This window comes from Anguilla anguilla, chromosome 1 (genome assembly GCF_013347855.1).
Source record: "Anguilla anguilla isolate fAngAng1 chromosome 1, fAngAng1.pri, whole genome shotgun sequence".
Taxonomy (NCBI): Eukaryota; Metazoa; Chordata; class Actinopteri; order Anguilliformes; family Anguillidae; genus Anguilla; species Anguilla anguilla.
In genome coordinates, this window is record NC_049201.1 from 15,705,559 (window position 1) to 15,728,364 (window position 22,806).

General features: G+C 41.5%; 2 protein-coding genes across 11 annotated transcripts in view; one reads left to right on the forward strand and one right to left on the reverse strand.

The window, feature by feature from the left end:
* LOC118206714 (protein unc-79 homolog) overlaps positions 1-3,046 on the forward strand; it is a 50,038-nt gene extending 46,992 nt beyond the window's left edge. For all 10 annotated transcript variants that reach the window (XM_035379802.1, XM_035379761.1, XM_035379729.1 and 7 more), the window contains 3 exons: positions 1,032-1,109; positions 1,603-1,644; positions 2,053-3,046. In XM_035379802.1, coding sequence (XP_035235693.1) covers positions 1,032-1,109; positions 1,603-1,644; positions 2,053-2,262 — 330 coding nt within the window. In that variant the 3' untranslated portion in view covers positions 2,263-3,046. The remainder of the gene's footprint in view (positions 1-1,031; positions 1,110-1,602; positions 1,645-2,052) is intronic.
* Positions 3,047-15,355: 12,309 nt separating this feature from the next.
* The window catches only part of LOC118206585 (proline-rich membrane anchor 1-like), a 32,139-nt gene continuing 24,688 nt past the window's right edge, over positions 15,356-22,806 (reverse strand). Inside the window, exon 4 of the mRNA XM_035379433.1 lies at positions 15,356-16,067. Coding sequence (XP_035235324.1) covers positions 15,968-16,067 — 100 coding nt within the window. The 3' untranslated portion in view covers positions 15,356-15,967. The remainder of the gene's footprint in view (positions 16,068-22,806) is intronic.

The window sequence follows — 22,806 nt, forward strand, 5'->3', positions numbered from 1 at the left end:
AATTTGAATGCTTGGCTGAGTGTTTGTCCATGTTTAGTGTGTGTGCTTGTCTGTGTGTGTGTGTGGGGAGGGGGCACACGTGTGTGTCTGTGTGCATGTCTGCATGTGTGTGTGTGTGTGTGTTTTGGCTCATTGCCGTGGTACTCCAGGGTGGAGTTATTTATGCCCGGTTCCTCCCTGCAGACCAGGCCTGACATTTCAGCACACTGGTCTTGTGTTTCTGACCTCCTCCTCCCCGCCCTCCCTTTCAACCCCCGAGCAGCTTAACCTTTCCAAAAACAGGTTCCCAATGCAAACACTGATCAGAGCTTGACCAGGAAATGAGGCAGTGCACTAGAGGGAAAGGTGCTGGACATTACACAACCTTGAATTAATTCAACTCTGAAATTACATGCAGTATGCAAATACGAAACAATAATGGCGCATGATAAATAGTAATGTACTCATGGTTACAAAGAGGTCAAAGCACTGCACTCCTTGTGTATGTACAGAGTTCTCGGCACTGCTTTATTGATGGAAACTGAGACAGACTGCAGACTGATATAATGTTCTATTTACATTCTTTGCATGTAGCCGTTCAGCAGGCACTTGCCCAAAGAAACTTGCATAAGGACATGCATCAGGATTTAGTCAACAGGCAAAGACAGTGGCAGATCTTCAGTGTTGCAGCCAATAGTAGTAATCGGCACATGAACCCACAGCACAATGGAAAGGGCCATAGTACAAGATGGAGTTGCGTTAAATGTAGCTTAGCTAGGCCTACTAAACCCATAATAAATAAAAGTTCAGCATTGGTGCAGCACCTCAATGCTCCTCAACATTCATAGATTACAAAATAAAGTATATGGAGTTCTGTTTGCTGTGGTCTCTATTGGCTTCAAAAGTAAGATGAAGGGCACTGCAGGTGACTGTGGGCTCTATCCTCACTCTGTATCTGCTGACTCTGGGATTGTACTTTTAAAGAGGTCAGCAGTGTGTGGAATGTTCCCTAACCCTGACCCTAACTGCAACTCTGTGACTGTCTCCTCCAGATGGTGGAGATGGTCTGCTTGCATGTCATCAGCCTCATGGAGGCGCTTCAGGAATGCAACTCCACCATTTTTGTAAAGGTTGGTGAGCTGAAAGCCTGTATTGATTTCTTGTACCAGGACACATGTTCATTTTCTGTGCAGTCCAAGGTTGTTCTCTGGATAAACTGTTTTTTTTATTTTTTTTAAAATTATTTTTGCCAGGTCTTCCCATTGCATTTGAATCCATTTGATTCCTTCTCAGCATTGTAGTTCTTTCAGTTTGGAACATATTTAAATGAAATTAAAGTAAGCCAACACCAACCTACATTTAAAAAAAATTATGCTCCCCACCCCCCCAATTTAGAATGTTTGAAATCCTCCAATCGATGGATGATCATGACAGTACAGCCTGGTTTGCACCCCCCTGCAGGGCTGTTGGCCACAGTTGGCACTGGCAGAGTCAATTTCAGATTAATTTCGGGACCTTTGGGCCTCCCCACGCACTAGAACAGTGCCTTAAGACAATGAGCCACTCAGCAGCCCCAACGCATACTTTCTTAATGCATTCCTTTTTTTCTTTCCTTTCAAACAGCTTATTCCTATGTGGCTGCCTATGATTCAGTCAAACCTGAAGGTAACCATTTTATCCTTTCACAATACTTATCGGAAAAACCAAAGCAGTCTGTCTTCCAGCAAATAACAGAATCTACATACAAACCTTAAACTAGATTTGTGTATTTACCTTTGGAATGTACAGTTCAAATTGGGTTTATTCCAGTGTATTAGTTCTTAATGTAGGCTACTATAATTTTAAAATTAGAACATGAATGGAATATTCCAAAGAAAATGTCATGTTCAGATTTTCACGCAGTGCAGCAATCTTCAGGCTGTTGTATTTATGAATTACAACCATAACTTTAATCACCCAACAGAAATTCAGCACACAAAAAAAGATGCTGAAATGTTTTATTTAGCATTGAAATTCTTCAGCTGTTGTTATTTTGAACTGCATTGGTGACGGTGACCTCTGACCTCTCTCCAGCACTTGTCTGCGGGGCTGCAGCTGCGGCTCCAGGCCATCCAGAACCGCGTCAATCACCAGTGTCTGCAGGGCATGCAGGGCATGCAGGGCTACGCCATGCCAGGCGTCCTGCCCACCGCCCTGCGCAAGTGGCTGCAGTGCACGCAGTTCAAGATGGCGCAGGTGGAGATCCAGTCTTCCGAGGCAGCCTCGCAGTTCTACCCCATGTGAACTCGGCCAGCAGATTCCACCCCGCCCCACCCCGCCCAGCCTTGCCCTGCCCCTCCCCTGCCCTGCCGCCGGAGGACCATTCCACGGCTGCCCACGCCGTCTCTCGACACCAGACGCCTCCAAATTCCACTCTTCTGGCCATCTTTCGGCTTCGCGCTTCAACTTTCGCTGTCTTAAGTGTGCGCGTTTTCCCCCCCAGTTAAACTGTACATCTAACTGCGTTCCAGAGGTTCAAAATGTGCACTGTAGGCAGCCTGGAGGCCGAAAAGCAATAGAATTACAGAGGGAGCGCGCTCAAATTCTTTCTTATCAGAGAGTGAGGGTCAAGCAGGGGTAGCGGCAAATGTTTCTGCATCTGGGACCGGGGAGCTGCGGTAGCAGCCAGAGGGGGTTTCCTTTTCAGATAAGCCCTAAAAGGAGTCAGGGAGATTGCACTGGAAAGCAAAAGCAGAGTGAATGCCCGTGTGTTAGAGGGTATAATGTGCTCTGGACTTTATCTCATAAGCTGGAAGAATAACAGGCTTAGAGAGGAGCCCTGGACAACGCTGTCCTGTGTAAATATCAATAACCTGCAGATGTACAGCTAGCCAAGCCACAGTGACACCCTGCAGCAAAACAGGACATTTCTGTTCCTGGATAATAAGAAAGGGATATTATGCATAAGGCTTTGAAAAGTGCTCTGTATCCATATGCATTCTGGATGCCAATGTATTTTTTTCTTTTTCTTGTTGCTGTTGTGGTTGATTGAAAGCCAGAACAATTGAATAAAGACCACATGGATTTTTAAAAAAAGATTCTGTCATTATTTGCTTTCGTTGTGCAGACCAGCTGCGCAAAAAACACTCCTTGCAACAGCCATCTTTCTAGAATAATATTCATGATTCATGGTAAAAGCAGGACGGCTGCGATGGACTCATTACGCTTACGAAACACTGAGGGGCACACTTAAAATGATTCATTCTGATTTTATTCAGGAGTGATAATACTAATTAGATTTTCCAAATGTCTGTCCATTACAGAATATGTTCAGGCAACTCTTCTGTGACTTCACCATTTGGAAATGCATCTCAATGGAGGCCTTGCAATAATCCATTCTGAATGTTCGGAGAGCACAATTTTTTGTCATATAGTTTAGGTTGGTGTGCCGGCATGCCTGAATATATTTGGTTGGTTTTTGGTTTTGCAGGACATCTCCTGTGGTTTCTCCCTGAATTTTAACTATATATCTTATCAATAGCAGGGAAAACAAGGCTGAACTTTGACCCTGTCCATCTCTGAAGAGTGGCTGTTAACATATGGTCTGTTTACAAAGAGAGAGAGAAAAGCAAAATGAGACAGTTAAGTGACGAGAGGGCTGTACTGTCTTGGAGGGTTCATTCCATCACTGTCAAAACAGAAATAAACAGAGAAAGCTGCCAGAGAGGGAAAATGCAGTCTAATGGAAAAAGACATTTTAAATGCCCAAGCGAACAACATGTATCTCAGGTTTTTGACAAATGAATCAATGCACACTCCGTCAAATTCAAATCTGTTCAGTGTATATGACAACAAGCCAATAGCAATTTCACATTCAAGTAGCGTTGTAGGGGCTTATGCTCGAGTGTATATCACGCGCTTTAAGATTTTATGCACAATCAACATATATATTCAAAGAAGTTATACCTGTTTTATACAATATCCTTTGTCAGATAGACAAAGAAGTGCTAGATACTATCTAGTTTGTAGATTAACAAGGTACCCTTTAGTGGTAGGAAAATGGTGAATGGCCTGTTCTTGTCATTTATGTTGTTATGTTATGTTATGTCACATATTAACATGTGTATATGTATGTGTGTGTATGTCTGTTTTGTGTGTATGTGTTTGTGTGTGTGTGTGTGTTATAACACCTATCTAGATATTTGGCTTCAACCAGAAATGCATTTTCCCAGAAAACGTACCCACTATATACATGGTGGAGGCAGAGATTTCCTTTGCATGTGGCACAGAGATATGAATCGTACAAAAAATGTGAGAACCCCATATTGCATAAAGTACTGGTGGTGCTCTGGTAGCAGGCGGCCTGAAATTCTCTTTGGTCCGGTTCTCTCAAACCAGCCAGAGTTTCTGTTGACTTTTTGAGCTGGGGGCCTCACCAGTATCATGGAAAAAAGTAATCCACAATGAATTTTGGTTGGTACTTCAAAAAGCGATGCATTGTCTGTTCATTTGGCATAGAGAGAATACATATGAACAGAGCCTCTACGATTCTCTGACTAACAACGAATTTCTGTCTTCCTCTCTGGTTCAAGATTAGGCCACAGTCATATCCTTTTCTTTTTTCTGAAAGCAAGAATTTTCCATAGCCATTGCGCAAAGCATAAAACACGTAGACATGTTTATTTTTCAACCTTAAATTCTGTTACATTCACCCTGCAATCAATTAAGCTTATCATCTCAGCAAGCTGCTTCTGCTTATTCCAGTCCAGTATGTTTTTCCTAGTACTATATCTGTCCCTTATCTGACCTGTGCACCAGGTCAAGCTGACTCGTAGTTACAATCATAGTTTTCACCATATTAATTTCCCAAAATAAAACTTTATTTATGCAGCACATTTCACACAAGCAAGTGCAATACAATATGCTTCACAGAAGATAAAAAGCACAGCAAAACAAAATAAGTATTTATTTGATACTGGCAGTCAGGCATAAGCACACAGGAACCGAGGCTCGCAGCCCCAGCACAGTGGGCCACCCCTATGCAGCAGCCCACCCCTGGAGGAGGGAGAGCCCCGTCTCCATCTCCCGCTATCTGCAGCAGGACCACGTGGTGGAGCAGGCTGGAGTAATGGCATGTGTTTCCAGCAAATCTAATTGCACGTTGGGCAAATATGGGGCTGGCTCCTGCGCTCGCCCTCTCCCCTCTCTCCTCTCCCCTTCTCCCCTGCTCTGCAGGGCTCGGCCATGCTGCCTCTCCCCATCAGGGTTCAGATCAATCAAGCATAAAGCCAGCAGAGGGAGGGTAACGCAATAAGCGGGGCAGACAATGGGCAAACAAGACGAGAAGTCATCTCATCAGCTTCTGCCAAGCCTCCCCTTATTAGCTGTGGTGCAACAGTTAGGTCTGCACAGAATGAATAAAATACAATTACATCTGGCCTAATTTCATTCGCTGTGATAAAGTGTGCTTGTAAGATTTAATTTGGATTACAGAAGGCACTTGTCCCAGAATAGCAGAAGACATATTCGATGGTCGGTCCATCTGGACCTATATTCTGTAACTTATGCATTTCCGTTCTCTACCATATTCCTTTGACATTGACATGTCTATGTTTTTTGTTAAGTTTTGGTAAACACAGTACAATATTTGTGTCTTCTTGTCTGCACTTTGCCAATATAAAGTGCAAGAACACCTACTACTATAAAATATGCATTTAGACCTAATATAATTTTGTTGAAATGCTGAGGAATTATGATACTGTCATATTAGTGCTAGATAGTCAAATAGGCGAATGTAAAGTAGCATTTTACACCAATACATATCCAATATGCCTTCACCTTGTTACTAGAATGAAATTATCATGAGCCTGGTAAATATCTTTTCTGGGTCTGGAAGGCAAATAACCTGAATAATTACCAGAAGTAAAGAATATATCAGAATTATGCAGATAGTGATCTTCTTTCTGGAACAATACCTTATGAAATGACATTGATAAATCATAGGATCTTGAATCTGGGATATATCTCTTCTGGGTCTGGAAGGAAAAGGTCCCACATAATTGCTTTGAATCTGGATGGTATACCTGCATTCTATGGTGCAGATAGTGATCTTAGTTTCCAGAATGTACTGTTATGAAATAACTGTAAATGTTTAATGCACAGTGCTGTAATTGTTTTAATATAATTCAGTTATTATATGTACATTAATATGTATATTATCCAGTATTCTGGAGATTATATTGTGCTATAATTATCATTGAGTGCAATCATTTATTTTTTTAAATATAGTCCGGTACGTTCTAGAATAATTGAGTGTGCTGAATGCCATGACATGTTTATGGAATTTATTACAAGCAGTCTGGAAAGCAAACTGTCCCAAGTGTAACTTATTGTAATGCTGAAAACAAAGCCAGCGTTAGCTTCCAGTTCCCTTGCGTGTTCTCTGGCGTGATGGATACAAGAGGACAGGGAGATTGTTCTCTTTTTTGTTTGGTTGTTTTGAGAATAGCATGCACCTTCATGCCTAGGTTAGAATGTTCTAGCAGGGATTAAAAGGATAACTACGGTTTATTCAGTCTGGGCCTGATTTATTCTCGTGAAGAGTTAGCTGGCGCTACAATATTTACTGCTCTCTTTGTCTCTAAGGTGACTCATTGCACACTCTGCAGTTGGCCTGCAGTCTGAGTCTGTTCACCAACAGGCCGAGTGCAGCCGTCATTCACACGGACCCTCTGTCATTCCACATCTGCCCAGAGAGCAGCCCAGCTGACACAGCAGGTTAAGTCCAAGTCACTGCCATGACTTCAGCCCACTGCCATGGTCCCCGCCTGGCAACGAAGCCTGACGTGCACGTGATCGGAGTTCATCCTTGCAGTCAGATGGACCCAGCAGCAGCGAGTGGATGGAAAGTCAAAGAGCCACAGTCCCTACTGAGGCCAAGAATAAACAATGGGCGTCCATATATTAAAGTGCATTGTTGCACAAGATTAGTTTGCATCTGACATTTAAAATAATTTATTACATTATTTTCTGTCAGTTGACTGCTTAGTGGGTTTGAATTCCGTTATTCTGCTTCTAAAATAGCAAAATGCTAAAAAAGGGAAGGCTTTGATGGGATACAATTAACAAATAAATATGAGTCTGTCTATTCCTGTAATTAATCTAAAATCTGCACTGGCCACTTAACAAGAACCTGTAGCCCCAGCTGAAGCAGTCAGGCTTTGGTGAAGCCCTTAACGAAGGCAACTGCAATTACTGCGCAGCGCAAGATGTGGCAGGAACACACCGGCGCCTGTCACCTCCCAGCTTTCCTCAAAGACCTCTTCCTGCAAATCAGCAAACCTTTAAGGCGGCGCCCTCACCATCAGGCCCGTCAAGCCTCATCAAAGGGCACTCTCTCCCGTCGCGTGCAATCGAGTCCCAGCGCCGAGGCCGCATCTGCCGCGCGTCACCGTGGCTGTTTGAACTCGCAGCCCTTTAAAGTCTCCCTTTGCTCATTAACGGCGGCTTATGCAATCAACATCCCACAGGTGCCCAGCACTCCTCCTCTGCCTCCTGTCTGAGGGTTGACTCAACCAGGAGAAAGGCTGAAGAGGCAGAGATCATTAACGCTGACCAACGGCTCTTAAAAAGTAAAAAAAAGAAAAAAGAAAAAAAGAAGCAGGATTCTGAAGTTGTGTGCAGGTCTACCTCTACATTATGAAGGTCGCTGTAATGACGGAGGGCTTCCTGGAAGCCACTGAAATTGATGAAGGACCCGGAACCACGTTCAGGAGCCTGGCTCATTCACAACCCGAAAGCTGCTTCAACAGAAGCATTATACTGCCCAGATTAGACATGTCAGTCATACAATTCACCCTGCCATTTTCACCTGACATCCCATCACCCATGTCTGGATTTGTAAAATTCAACATGCACCTCCCCACATTCACACAATTATTTTGTCAATAGTTAATAGGAGTAGAAGAAGGATTAGCAAAAATTGTTATTGGCTATGAGCACCATTGCACCTGTGCTTAAATGAGGGGGGAAAAAAACCTTGGGTGTTCTCTTTGGTGAGAATATAAATATCGATTATTGACCTCTGGCTGTCAGAATCATCTGTGGTCCCTGTCAGTTCTGATGTGCACTCGTGTTGTGAGGACTGTCAGTTTCCTGAAGCCACACCTATGGCCAGTTGACTCCATTACTGACCCAGGCTGACGGCCAACTGTAAATGCACTGTCAGTCAAGAGGAAAATAAATAAATACAGAAGGCAGAGGAAAAACAAACACTTCACATGGTGAATGTTAAAGACTTCCTGTCTGCATGATTTCAGTAAAACTGCACAGAATTGTACCCTGGAAATTCCTGCCAGAATACCAGTAGGTGTGTGATATCCTTTAATGGAAAGGGAAACTCTTATACAGAAGCACAATCAATTGATGTATTTATGCTTTATTTTAGCAGTGCTTACAAAACAGATACAAGTTACAGGTTTATTTATTCATTTTTAATTCTAAACACCTTGAAAGGGATTGCAACCTGGTGTGTGTTGTACTAATAAAAAACATAATTTTAGTATTTGTGCCATTTGATTCTATGCGTGAAATTAAGTGACAGATATGAAGTAGTAGGTATACTGCATACACAGATAAAACTGCTTTCATGCAAGTTTATGGACAGCTCATTGAAAATCTAATGTAAGTAGTGACAGAATGACTATCGGGTCAAACTGAGGGAAACATGAAAAATACATTTAAACATATGCCACGATTCAACATCTGCCCTTAACTCAGATGTACTCTACAATTACATGTTTGACAGTTTACAAACGACAGTTTGGGGAGTTCAGGGATTGGCAAACTAAATACAAATGTGTTTGTGCTGAAAAAAGTTGTAATTGCATTTATTTGTGAGCCAAAGCTATAGTTCAATGTTTATTGAATCCAGACCATTCTCTGCCACGGCCATTAGAGAATGAAATGCGTCCAAAGACCAGAAAACAAATGGGCAGAGTGAAAGGCTTCCAGTCCACCTACAGTGGAAAAACACGCTGGATTTGACCCTTGAGATTCCCTGACAACCGGGAAAGGGCGTGCGATGTTGGCATTTCAAAGCAGAAAGCTTCGAGAGTAAATTCATCTTTGACAAACACACGGAGTAAATGTAAATGTGCTCGCACTTTATTCAAACACTTACCGTAACTTGGCCACCTGGCAGAGCAGAGTCTATGATTAATGCATTGAGTTCTGGTACATCTGCATGGCTTCTTACACACACTGGGGTTCTAATATCAAACATCTCCCTGCTTCCTGCTGGCACAAATTCTCCACAATTCACTGCACAAAGAGGACAAAGGCACAATGAGCACAATGCTGTTGCCTGCATCTTCTGTTGAATCGGTTATGCAGCTAAAATCCAGAGAGAAAGAACAAAGCGCAGGTCAGGTCTGTGAGCACCACTCTCTGGTAATTAATGACTAAACCTCACATGATGCTACATATCAGGGAACATTGTTGCATATGTGCAGTTGGAATGTCCTTTTTTGTGACAAACAGAAATGTTTTTGCGGCCATTTTATGAAGCCTATGTCTATTCTGGAAGACCGGAAAGATACATCTGCACAATGCTTTGTTTTTTTAAATTACACCAATTGCCCCAGTCCATTTCAATTACGCCAGATGGTCCGGATCGTGTTTCATCTTTTTTGCTGATAGAGCACATGAATCCATGGCGAGGGTCATTATTTTCATGTTCAAGCTGAGATCCCTCCTCCTCCCAGGCTAAAAACACAGCCTCTCTGACAAGACTATTGCATGAGTACGACTCCTACCCAACCTACTGTAATACCACAGTACACAAAGAGTAGTCATCTTTACTGGCCTTAGATACATCTGGATCTGTAGTAGGAAGCAGATACACACCACCCTGAGACAAATATAATTACAGGATGGAATGTGAAAATTGAAGTGTTTGTAAAAGGTTTCATTGTTTTTGTCCCTGACTGTACAGGGCTTTTGCCTGCAGTGGCACAGCCAGCTTTTTGCGACAGCACAGAGCCTCCATCTCAGCAGTGCCGGGGTTCCAGCCAGCCAGCCAGCCAGCCAGCCCTGTTCGGCCTGTCAGATCGCTTTTAGTACGGCCCAATCCGGGGCTCTCCGGCTGGACAATGCATGAATGTTTAAATTGCTCGGAGTGTCTAATTGCATTATTCTCAAATGGCGCATGTGAGGGGAAGGCGCATCGTCGGTGCGCAGGCTCGGTCATTCACATTCAAATCCATTCACATTCCGCTACACTCCCGTCTCCCCTGTGCTCTCACTCTCTTCGCTCAATGTGGATTTATTGACGAGGGTTTCTATAGATGATTGCTGCTATAGAGGTCCTGTATTTTTCTTTTGCTCCAGCTACAGCCTGAACATTTATACTGAATTTAACCCCAGATGTGAAATGACATCAGCATCAGAAACTTGTATTTGAAGATGAGTGAAAACACAAACCCATCCACTTGCCCCTATAAAAGCCATCTGGTGTGCTGAGCCACTGATACTTGTCACTCTCAGACAATGAAACCAACATCGGTACGAGTTCGCATGGGTTAAATTCAAGGGCTGTACACAGGAGAGTTTTGATTCAGTCCTAGCCAAGGGGTGAAAGGCAACTGTTCACCCCAGTAAAATGCACAAAACCATATTCCTAATTGACCATCTGCAGAGTGTGTTGAGGCAGTTTGTCTATTTGAACAGACAATGAGTAACAGGTCACCTAGCCCCCATAAAATGCTAATGCATGAATGAGGGAGTCACACGTTTACCTAGAAACCCATCAGGGCTAGGTTTCTCCAGCGTGAGTGAATTCAGCCAATAATAAGGCTGTGAATATTCATGCAGTCGGCCCTTCTTAGTAATCTAATTTGTTTAGTCAGCAATCCACTGCTGAAGCTCATTAGAATGAGATAATGTAGCCTTAGTCTTAGCCAGTCTATTAAAAATAGGCTAAAGTTAAAGAGGAACAAAGAGCTGACATCAAAAGATGCTATTTCACTTGCTGTCCCATTTACTTCTGGACACCAGAGTACTGAATATGTTTCATAATAGCTGCTCATTAATAATTAATGTTTTGAGAAAGACTCTGAACATTTTCTCCACCACAGAAAGCCCAGGAGATGCACATCTACCCCCAAGGGGTTCACAGTAGTCAAAAGTATGACAGTGAAAATAGTGTGAAAATGTGATCAAGTGAATCAAATGTGCCAACTGTGATATCTGCTTGCCCTGAACAAGTTTTACCCCTGAAGACACATTTAATAACAGTAAACTGCCTCTCTGGGCAGATGTGGAATGACAGAGGGTCCGTGTGAATGACGGCTGCACTCGGCCTGTTGGTGAACAGACTCAGACTGCAGGCCAACTGTGGAGTGTGCAGTGAGTCACCTCAGAGACAGAAAGAGACAGATAGAGAGAGAGAGAGAAAGAGAGAGAGAGAGAGAGAGAGAGAGAGAGAGAGAGAGAGAGAGAGAGTTAAACAGAGAGATAGAGAGAGCAGTTAGACAGAGAGAGACAGAGAGCAGTTAGAGACAGAGAGAGACAGAGAGCGGTTAGAGAGAGAGAGACAGACAGAGAGTGGTTAGACAGACAGAGACAGAGAACAGTGAACATGTTGCACACGGTTTGCTTTCCCCATCACAACATAACTGACAATGCGTCTTTTTAAAGTACAATTTTATTTAAAACTAAAAAAGTCAGCATGTTGCAATTAAATCAGTTCAATGCACTACATATATATATATATATATATATATATATATATACATATAATATATATATATAACATATTGGTATGCAATGCATACATTGTGCAACAACCTTTATTTACCAAAATATACATTAATGGCTTGTTCCAGAAACATGACAACAGTTAATTCTGATTTGTAGCATATCAACAAGTTCTGTTGTTATATATTTCCCTATAAACATGTTTTCTTTTACTCTGTACATGTGATAGACAGTCAAGAAGGCCGTTCTTTTATATTAATATTTACATTCATGCATTATTTTTCAGGTTATAGTATTGTACATAATATGATACAGATGTATGCTCAGATGCTGGGTACACTGTAGATATGCAGTACATGTCACAATGCAAGGTCTGTGCTTGCACACTCAGCACTTTATTCTACAACAGGGAAACACACACATACCGTATGCATAACATGGGCACACATATACACACATTCACTCTAATTTATAGCATTTTAGTAAGAGACATCATCACTGTTACTTGAAATGGAGATTCATTTCACCCAGTTTGCACAGAATATTAGGTTAAATAGGGATTTACTGTATATACTTTGAAAAGCTTGGAAATATGATTTTATGTGTATATTTTTTTTAAATCCGTGCTGTAAAAATGTTTCATTTTCTATGTCAGAAACAGCAGGGCTGAAGTTATATATGACCACTTGTTCTATTTCATATACTTGTGAAATGCATGACGTTTGGCTTTAAATCCATCTCTTGCTTTAATAAGCATGTTAAACAGAGGAATTTAGGGCGATGTAATCCAGTAAATTGGACACGCCTACACACCTCTAACACTGCCTTAGTCCTACAGTACTACAGCCCACAAGGGTCAAAATAAAGAAGAACAAGTTGAAAATTATATAATTTAAATTTACAGCTGTTTTCAGACAGGCAAAATGTTTAGCCAAATTTCTTTTGTATTCTTGCCATGTGTATTCATCAATATAGGGGCTTTTGTTGCTGGTTGCACTAAAAGATGACATAATTGAACAATATCATGAATAGGCTCTGTTCAGGCCCTGAATACATTGGTGAGTCATTTCACAATCTAGTGTATTGTCATTATTTTGGGAGAGTGGCTCTCTCAAGTCCAGTTTATGGCTAAAAAATTGATACCATAGGTTCTATAGTGGCAAAGTTACAGCCAAAAATCAACTGCTTGAAATTTAAGCGCAGCTAATTTTCTACAAGAATGAGACACATTTTTAAATGCCATGCAAATTGCAACCAATGTATAAATTTAATTATAAATACTGTAGGCTGCACAAGCTGTTGTATAATAACATACCGTTTATGTTGAATTGCATGTCACTGAATAATTGAAGGGAGAAAGATCATTCTTTTATCTCCGTGTCAATGCTCATTTATAATCTACGGCACGAGAGGAGATGTGCAATCTCACTCTGTAGAAAATAAGTTGCTATAAGAGTGTTGTCTTTCTATTCACATATCATCCCAAAGTAGCAGCTGGTTGTACCTTCCCTTGCTCAGATTCCCGGCTCCAACAACCTTAGTCAGATCTCTCTTCAGTTTCTATGACGATGGACCACCCTCAGGTGAAAAAAATGAATTATCATGTAATCACATTAAGAAATTGACAATGCACTTCCTGTTGCAAATCTTACAGTTTCTTTCTCTCTCTCTCTCTCTCTCTCTCTCACCCTTTCATTAGTTGGGCAAAAATCTATCATGGACTCTTCAACAGGAGCAACACACACACATCCACATGCATGCACACACACACACATACACACACACACACACACCTCTACATTACTGATGATGTAGCAATGTATGATAAAATGTGAACTAAAAAGCCGCAGGTGGCTTCTCACTGGTATCTCACAGAGCCAAGCAAGCAGACCAATATCCAATGTGTCCATAGTTCACTGAAGCAGGGTGTACAGTACTAGGACACTACATCAGATGGAATTATTTACAAATACACTGAAAAAAAGAGTTGACATAGACACAACAATAAGAACACTCTTATGACTTAGTCAAAGAAAAGCCACAATTTTACAGATGAATAAAAAATAAACCAATGGAATAAATAAACATGAATGGGTTTTAAGATAGCTGTAACAGTAGCCTTGGGTAATAATTAACAGTCTTCAGTCAGTAAAGAATTATTTGTGTATTGACACAAGGGGCAAAATATACAGTTAAACGCAGTGAAAACCTAACAGTTCCTTACATTTCAATTATGGACCGATTCCTTGGGCCTCATTTACCAAATTTACCATCTCCTGATCAGATCTGATTACAGGTGATATAAGGTGCACCTATATTTCAGTATCAGATTTATTATTAATACAGAAGTGAATGCATGATTAAATATTTCCGGCAGCTGCCCACCTGATGTACAATGGTATTTGGATGGACTGCTGTAACACAGCAGACAGTTCATGCCAAAACTAGAGTACTCTAAATTTTTGCCATTTTCTCTATAATGCCACCAAGTCGTAGCTACAGTAGCATGAATAAGCTGTAAGCCTGGTATGACAAGATTTTATCAACAGTACTAGTTATATCACTAACGGACAGTTCCCTGGATATTTATGGGGAATTTCTGAAATTCTTAGCACATGCATTAAATAGCTACATATTTCACAATGTCACATGTAAATTGATCCTCTCTGCTAAGGAGCAGAACGAATTTTACCCAACTTGGTATAAGGGGGAAACTTTTAAGAAAACACATTAGTATTTACTCGATAAGATGGGGGTGATTATTGTTACAGTTAGCAATAATACTAGACAATGATAGCTCCCAAATAATACAGCTTATTCCCTCATCCAAAGGCAAGAGCCCTTCTGCCATTTTTTTTATTTCCTATATGTGCTGAAATTTGAAAAAATATAACCCACCTTGTAATTTACAAGTAGTCTACAGGATGGTCTACAATCATTTTAGATAATAAAGTAACCTCATTTCCCATTGACACTTTAATATATAATTATAATTTAATATAAATAATTTAAATATAATTTAAAACCAACTCAGGGCGCAGCAAAACAATTTTCTTACATTCCTTCAATACCACTGTATTTGGTATTTTGGTGATATTTTACTTGTTTTGCGCCCTTACCAAATATGGCAATGTGGTGTCATTTTAAATTTTTTTATTTAGAAGCATGTGCATGCACTTATAATTTACAACTGAGATACATCTAACGACACATGCTCAAATGTACCAAAAGGTCTGAAGAATTTAAACATATTTTAGGTGTAAGACTGTTTCTGAAAAAACACACATACAGATGGTAATGGAGTATAATGGTAAGGAAACTGGGCTTGTAACCCAGATATTGCAGGTTTGCTTCTCAAGTAGGAGACGGCAGTTGTTACCTTGAGTAAGGTAGTTAACTTCTGCAGTATGTGTCAGACTGTATAAGTGGGTACTATGTAAAAACGAAAACTGAGTGCCAAGTGCCCAAAAGTAATGTTATGAAGAAGGCCCCTTCGCTGCACATTTGGTTACCGTCATGTTCCCTTTCTAAATTGCATAGTCGGGAAGCAACCCATTTCAATCTGAACTTGGGCATTCACTTTTGATGCTCTTATTTTGCGAACAGGCAGAGGGTACAATTGTGTTTTTGAAATGCTATGCGGCAGGAGTTGACTTTAGACAGAGGACCTGAATACAATATGGGGTACTAGTATGAAAAACACAATCAACAAAGCCGCAAAAACAAACTGCTACAAAATAAAATGTGAACTCAAGAAGAAAAACAGAGACGTGGAAAAATCTAGAGGGTTTTTGCATTCCATGGAAACTGCATGCATTGTTTTTTTTTTCTTCTTGTTATTGTAATTAAGTGTTCCCATCATTGAAAGTGTCTCTGAGGTGTCATTTCTGGAAGCCGTGCAGATTGACAGGTTCATCTTCCACGACGCCGGCTGTCAACCCTTCCTCAGCTGACACGACTTCCTGTTCAGAATGGCACTGTCCAGCTTTGCATGTTAAGGAGGCTCAGAGCCTCAGAGCTCAGCCTGTCTCACTCCCCACACGGTATTTCCTTCTCTTCTCTCCCTGCCTTATCCTGGCTCTATTTTTCTAAATTGCTAGCGAAGCCGACGTGCATGAGCACAACTGGCAAGGTGCATTAAATTTATGTTACCACCCTCGTTGCTTTTTCGCGGACCGGGTTATGGTGGAGAGGGGGCCTGGGGGAGTTGTGGTGGTTGTGGTGATCTGTCTGCTTCTTGTCTGCGAGTCCTCTACACCACAGCGTTGTTGGTGTCCACGGTCTTCTTGTTGCGGGAGCTCATAGCGTACTCCCCCCGGCTGGTCCCGTTCTCCTCCTTCCGCAGTGGTTTCCTGGAACACACATCATTTCAGGGATCATGGCCAGGAAGCTAAAAAAAAAAACTCTGGACCCTGTGGAATTGAAACTGAGGGGATCCACAACATGCCACAGCTGGAGTGTTTCTTCTCAAAGTATCTGCCATCTCCCTGAGGCTTCGACTGATAGTATGCACAGGGCATTATAAGGAACATTCACCCCTCAGTTTAATCTATGGTGTTTAGCACTCATTTTCACAGTATATGCACCATAGAGCACCATCTGCTTTTAAATGCATTTTCTTCCATCTTAGCTCATACATAACAAATAAATTAAAGCCAACACTGTCATTGCAACACAAGTTAATCCACAGGAATAAATGATAGCAAACTGTCGTACTACAGATGATAGAGGGAAAACCTTTGAACAGTAAGGCCCTGAATGACCACCATGAAAGTAAGTGAGAAGAGGACCGCAGTAGATACTGCATTGTCTGTGTGACTCCTTTTTCTACTCACTCTACAGTGTAGGAATGATTCAGATCATTGCACCAAAAGGCTGCCTTTTTATATAACCCACTGTTTCATTTGTAGGTGGCTGGTAGAGATATAAATGGAGGGAAAAAAACAATATAATGAAGGGTTTCTCCTTGTAATCTATGGCAGGATAATGCTAAGTATAAACTGGGATACACATAAACAAACCCCAGCCTGCCTCGACTTTAAGGAACAAAGGAAACAGTGCAGAGAGAGAAGGCTGGACAATGGCAGGAGCCTTTGCAGTCAGAAGCAAGAGGCAGGGAAGCTTCATTGGGCTTGACAGCTGGGGCCTAATGTGCAGAGTGAGGGAACTCAGTCTCCAGAGCAGACAGGCAGTGGCACAGTTTCCTGGTTCCCGATATCCTGCTCTCGTACCTTCGGCATGAAATATTAACCGCCCCAGTCGGGTCTATGGTCAGGCACTATACGCCGCTCGCTGCTGTGTATAAGTGAGACAGACATAGTCGAGTACAGTTGTTCAGTATAAGGACGATGTTCCATCAGCAGAGTGGTTTCGCTGTGTCCTTAAATGCTTCTGTGTATATCCCCCTTTCACCTAATGTAAATGGCACCATCGCATAAAGAAACCACTGGTTAAACATAATTAAAATTGACAAGTTATTTTCTGCAGGATAATGTGCATGAAAAGAGCAGTCAATGCCTGTGGTGTAAAAACTACTTTTCAACAGTTATACAGCTACTCTACAATATACAATACAATATTTCACTCTGCCTATAAACTACCAATAAACCGATGAAGTATATGAAGAAATATCTGTAATTAAAAAATAGATATTCTAAGTATAACTCGCATGGATCAGTCTGATGATGAGGAAATGGCTTTTCCATCAAGGCTTCCCAAAATTCCCAAGACAATAAAGTCACAAGAGCAGAACATTGCAACAGTGTATCCAAGCAAAGCAATTCACGTTAAACGACACAAGAATGGGTGTATGTTCCAGATTTTTCAATGCATTTGTGGGAAATGTTACTTTTTTTTGTAATTGCTTAGTAATATCTGAACATCTTTTCTAAATCATTTTTATTGTATGAATTTAAGTACAATATTTTGCATTTAGCTATTGGATTCTAGTAGCGTGACAAACACTGTCTTCTCCCCCGTGAGGGGTGAAGAAAACAAAAATCAGTGGTGGCACTGCAGTGTAATTTAGACATCCTGGTACAGGAGATACTACAGATGCCTTTTATAAGGGGCAGGGCCAGGCCCTAATGTCACCACGAGGACGTGGCCAATTAAGACCGTGGGCTCAAGACTTCATTCAGGACGAGGCAAGACTTTGCAGCCTGTTGTGTGCAGATAAGCTAATTTCTGATGCCAGCTTAATGATGCATTCCGTTAGCGATGCCGAAACTGAAAAGGTCAGTCCGTACTTAGAGCCACGGGCGGAAGGGAAAAATATGGCCGCCGTCTTTCAGGGAAGAGGAATGTGTTAATTACGCAAAGCATCCATCCCCATCACGGCGAAGGCTCTCCTCATAAATAAGTGAAATGCACTCCCCGCTGAGGGGCAGTAAATTACGGTAATAATCAATAAAATTTGAGGAAGTCAATAATCTGAGGTTCTCCTTATGGATCGGAGGGTGACACTTAACATTAAGTATACTCTCATAAAGCATAAACAGCACTATGGGATTAACAGAACCTCTCCATAAATCATTCACAGAACTGCATGGCAACAGAGGAAGAGAAATATACAGTGCTGTGCATATTGTGTTGCATATGACATAAAGCCACTTAGCAGTAGGTACAATAACATTCATATTTTTAAATCATATTAGAAATACATTCCTATATATTGGATGCTTCCAACATATGTGTAATACTTCATATTCCCAATGGGTCCCTCATTTGTAATGCCCCGCCAACACTAAACTAACTCTTGCAGTCCAGATCTGTGCAGCTTGTTGGGTGTCCAATAGAACCTTCATTAAAAAAAAAAAAACATTATCCCATAAAAATAACTCCAAAAATCATAACAGAGCACAGCCTACATTCCCTGCAACTTCGTGGAAATGGTTAAAGACACCCATGCTCATGTGTGGTGATAAAAGGAACGGTCCCTCAGGTAAGGTGGATTAGACAATGCTCTGTTCCAGAGGTGCCATCTGTTGGAACAGTTGGAGCAGCCCGGGGCTGGAGGGCCATCTAATAAAACTGTCCGCAGGCGTGATTTACACTCGGGCAGCATCCGGCCTCCCGTGATTTCCCCAGGGAAGAGCAGAGAGTGGGAGAGAAAGTAGAGAGGGAGAGAGAGAGAGAGATGAAGAGAGAGAGAGAGCAAGAGAGAGAGAGAGAGAGAGAGAGAGAGATGAAGAGTGAGAGAGAGAGAGAGAGAGGGGTAGTGGGCCTTAAAGTACTTATACTGTATATCAAGCCAATTTAAGCTGAAGTTGAGCTATCCATTGAGCACAAACGCCCACCTTAATCCTGATGCTTGATCAGGGGAGAAGCGGGTACAGTGGGTGGAGCAGGCGGTACGCTACAGACTGAGATGATACGCGCCATTATTCTGATCGATCCTGGTTCGCCGTACCCTCAGCACGATCACCACTCAGAACTTGCCGCACGGTCGCCCCCAAAAATGTGATCTTCAAAACAGACAGCTGCAGACCCATGACTAATCTTTCTCTCTTCTTTCTCTCCCTCCTTCCGGCCATCCTTGTAAATGTTTAAATGCCTTTATTTATGCAGTGGCGGCTGCTACTCATCTAGTGCACATTAATGGGTATGGGAAGCTCTCAGAGGTTTTCTGCCAAATGTCACTTAATCGCACCTGACAACTTAATTACGCTTAAAATCTAAGCCTGGTGTCCTTGCTCCAACTTTTCAAGGCTTTTGCTCTTCGGGTACAAACCAAGGGACTTATCTGTTATCTTTGCTGTGTGACAGTGCAGTCACTTACAATGAGAAGTGACTCCGAGGCAGACGGGGAAGTGACCCACAGGAGAGCAGGAGCAACAGTCACTAATGACATAGAATGCCAAATGAACCTCCAGGGAGGGCTCACCAGGACTACGCTCCTGCTGCCATACTCTTTGAGCCCATATAACATTATCATTACCCTTTTACTTTAGTTTTAGCTTTAGTTCAAGAAAATGTATCGGCCTCCAGATGCCATTTTGGGTTAGAGTCAGTAGGGGACCAGAGCTAAACATATTGTTGGCTGTGACACAAGGGCTGACCAGTTGGCCTGGCCTTCCCCTCTCTCTGAGGACCAGTGAAAAGGCAGTGTAACTGACACACGCACTGTGTTTATAATACTATCCCTCAAAGATAATTATAATAATAATAATAATAATAATAATAATAATAATAATAATAATAATAATAATAATTTCTCTATTTAAATCACATACTGTACATGTGTCTGTATTCTTCCATATCAGCCAAATTTAGCATATTTCCCTTCAATCTCTTCTCCTTTGTCCCCCCTGTTTGATTATATAATCCACATCCATATTCATATCTAATCTATCGACTTGGGTGCACAGCCTGGTCCACATGGCAGTGGGTGATTCCTGGTACTCCAAGCTGATGCATGTCCTCGTTTCTACAAAAGGCTGCTCATTTGCTCTAATAATTCCACTGAGGAATGCAAATGGTTTGTCTGGAGTTCCTTTCCACTGAATTACTATTGATGTAATCTGTTGTGTTTAATGTTGTGGAAATGACAATTTCCTGAGGCAATTTCAGTATGTACTGAAGTGGATTAGGGATTGATAAATCGCATACCTCTGCCACCCTTAACAGTTGTCATAGCTGTCCTAAAATTGTATCGTTTCATCCCTGTTCCAAAAGGCAGTCCTTTCACCAACTGTCACTCTTATCAACCCATAAAATCTAATGAAAGGATCACAGAAAGAGAAAGACAGGTAGGCTGAGACAGTCACTAAACAATGCTGATGCTGATGCTGAAGTCATCAGGATTACAACCAATAGTAGTCGTCCATATAATCTTACAACATAAAGTCACAAGCCATAACAGATGCAAGATGGAAAAATAGAATTTATTATTAGGAAGAAAATGGGTAAGGGAATAAAGTTTTAGATTTAGCATAGTAAACACCAGCTTTTCTGCTGAGCAGACAGGGGCTGAAGATGGGCTGAATGGCCTGTTTTTGTCTACATACACTTAAAAGATCTAATATATACTTTGCCCACCATATTCAGCATTCCTCAAAGAACTGATATGTTTATTACTGTTAAGTAAAAGACTAAAATAGCACCTAAGAGCAGAAGCTTTCACAGATCTTAGAGGGCTGACCGTACTGTCCTAAGTTAAGCCTTCCAAGTTGAAGTGCTATGGCTGCCACAAGCATTAGGCTCAAAGTACTGCATTGTAATGTAACCTTAATTAATGGATAGATTATCATTGATGCGTTAACTCACACAAAGGGAGAGGACTGAATTACACTCTTAGCCTCCATTACTGTATTTCTATCTTGCTAGCAATAGAGACAGACAGCATTTTACATGCCCCAAACTGCTACACAAGCATTTTACGAAAAGCATACAGCACCACAGATAAACAAAAACATGGCAAAATAAAATAGATAACTCCAAAAGAAATGAAAGTTACAAATGTTCCATTGCAGAGTCTTAACACATCTTATTAATATAATTAAAATTACATAAGTTTGTATCTCGAAACAATGAGTGGTATTACGAAAAATAATATAAAATAGTGTTAACTGCAAAACTAGTATGCTGCAGCTTCTAAAAAAACTGATCTTCAACATGGCAACTTTTCTCAGACAAATAATATCATGTTTACCTAAGTACAGATGCAACTAGGCAGAGGAAAGAAATCTAAAAGAATTCTTTTTTTAGGCACATTCACTTCCCCGTGGGACTGCCTGAGAGAAATTGTGGATAAACGAAGAAACTGAACTGTTTTGTGCTATCGGGGTTTTTCTCTTCCGTTTTGTTTGATTTCCCGTATCATAAAATTTTTATTCCAGCTACGGGGCTCTGCTTCCAGCCTCTGCACTGTCTTCCAATACCAGTCGAATTTTCCAATTAAATCGCTTCTGGAGGAGATACGCGTATCAATAAAAAATATGGAACATTGAAAGGGGCTTTGGACACACTCGGCTTGGCATGGTGCTCTGGTGCACTGAGACGGGCATTCAGCCACCTTGTAGTGAGTCAATGAGGACATCATAAACCACCAATGGGGGCAGAAGACAAAGGAGACTAGAGGCTGCAGGCAGGGCATTTGAGTGAAGCAAAGTGGGAGAGCAGTGATACCAATTTCACTCGAGCGTGGAGTGGAGCGAGTGAAACGCTCGAGCCGAGCGTGAGTGCCATATTATTTCACAGTGCTCTTCTCTTGTGCCTGCCTGCATCTCCCTGTATTTCGTACAGGCAGGCCTGATACAGAATCGCTGTTATACTCTGGAAACATTTTAATATTTAATTAAGTACATGGATGAACACTTAGTCTGTTAACTACTGCTGTAAATGTTAGGTTCAGCCTGTCTTTGATTGTTTGAATGATTAACAATGTCTGTCTGTAGCTGTTTTGCTGTTAACTTGGTTGAATCTAGCTTGTGATTCACAGTAAATAACTTTAAGAGACAGTGTTTACCTAAGCTTTTACCTAGGTTTAGATAAGTATTTTTAAGCAAGGTTTAAGACTGCTACAGTTAATTCACTTTCATACTGAATATACTGATATTTTTGCTACAAGAAAAATTATATGTAAAAACATATACTGTATAAAGATTATAAAGGTAATGTCACTACACTGGATGCAATCAACTAGAAATCATCTTCTGATCCTTATTGTCAGTATTGGCATGAATATTAATCAAAACAATTTAAAACTCTCCACATTCTAGCCCCCCTCTACTGTTAAACACCATAATTCAACTGAAACCATTTGTTACTGAGAGGGAAGAAGAGGAATCCTCTGCTCTCAAAAGAACCAGCTAAGCAAAAACTGAATGTATAGCACAACAAGAGGTTAAATTTTCCATCGGAAACTGTGGTGAGACCGCCAATGACAACGCAGTCTTATCGCTTTGTGAAAAGTCAGCTTTTTGACATCCGTGCGCTGGGCTAGCAGTTCAGCGGTGTCGGGGCCAGCTGCGAGCTGGAGGCAGCCCAGCCAGCAGGGGTCCTTGGTGGCCCAGTGTGGGCTAGAGTGGGAGTGGCCTGCCACAGCTGACAGCCTTCCTGAGCAGATGCTGCTGCCTCCATGCGGGACGG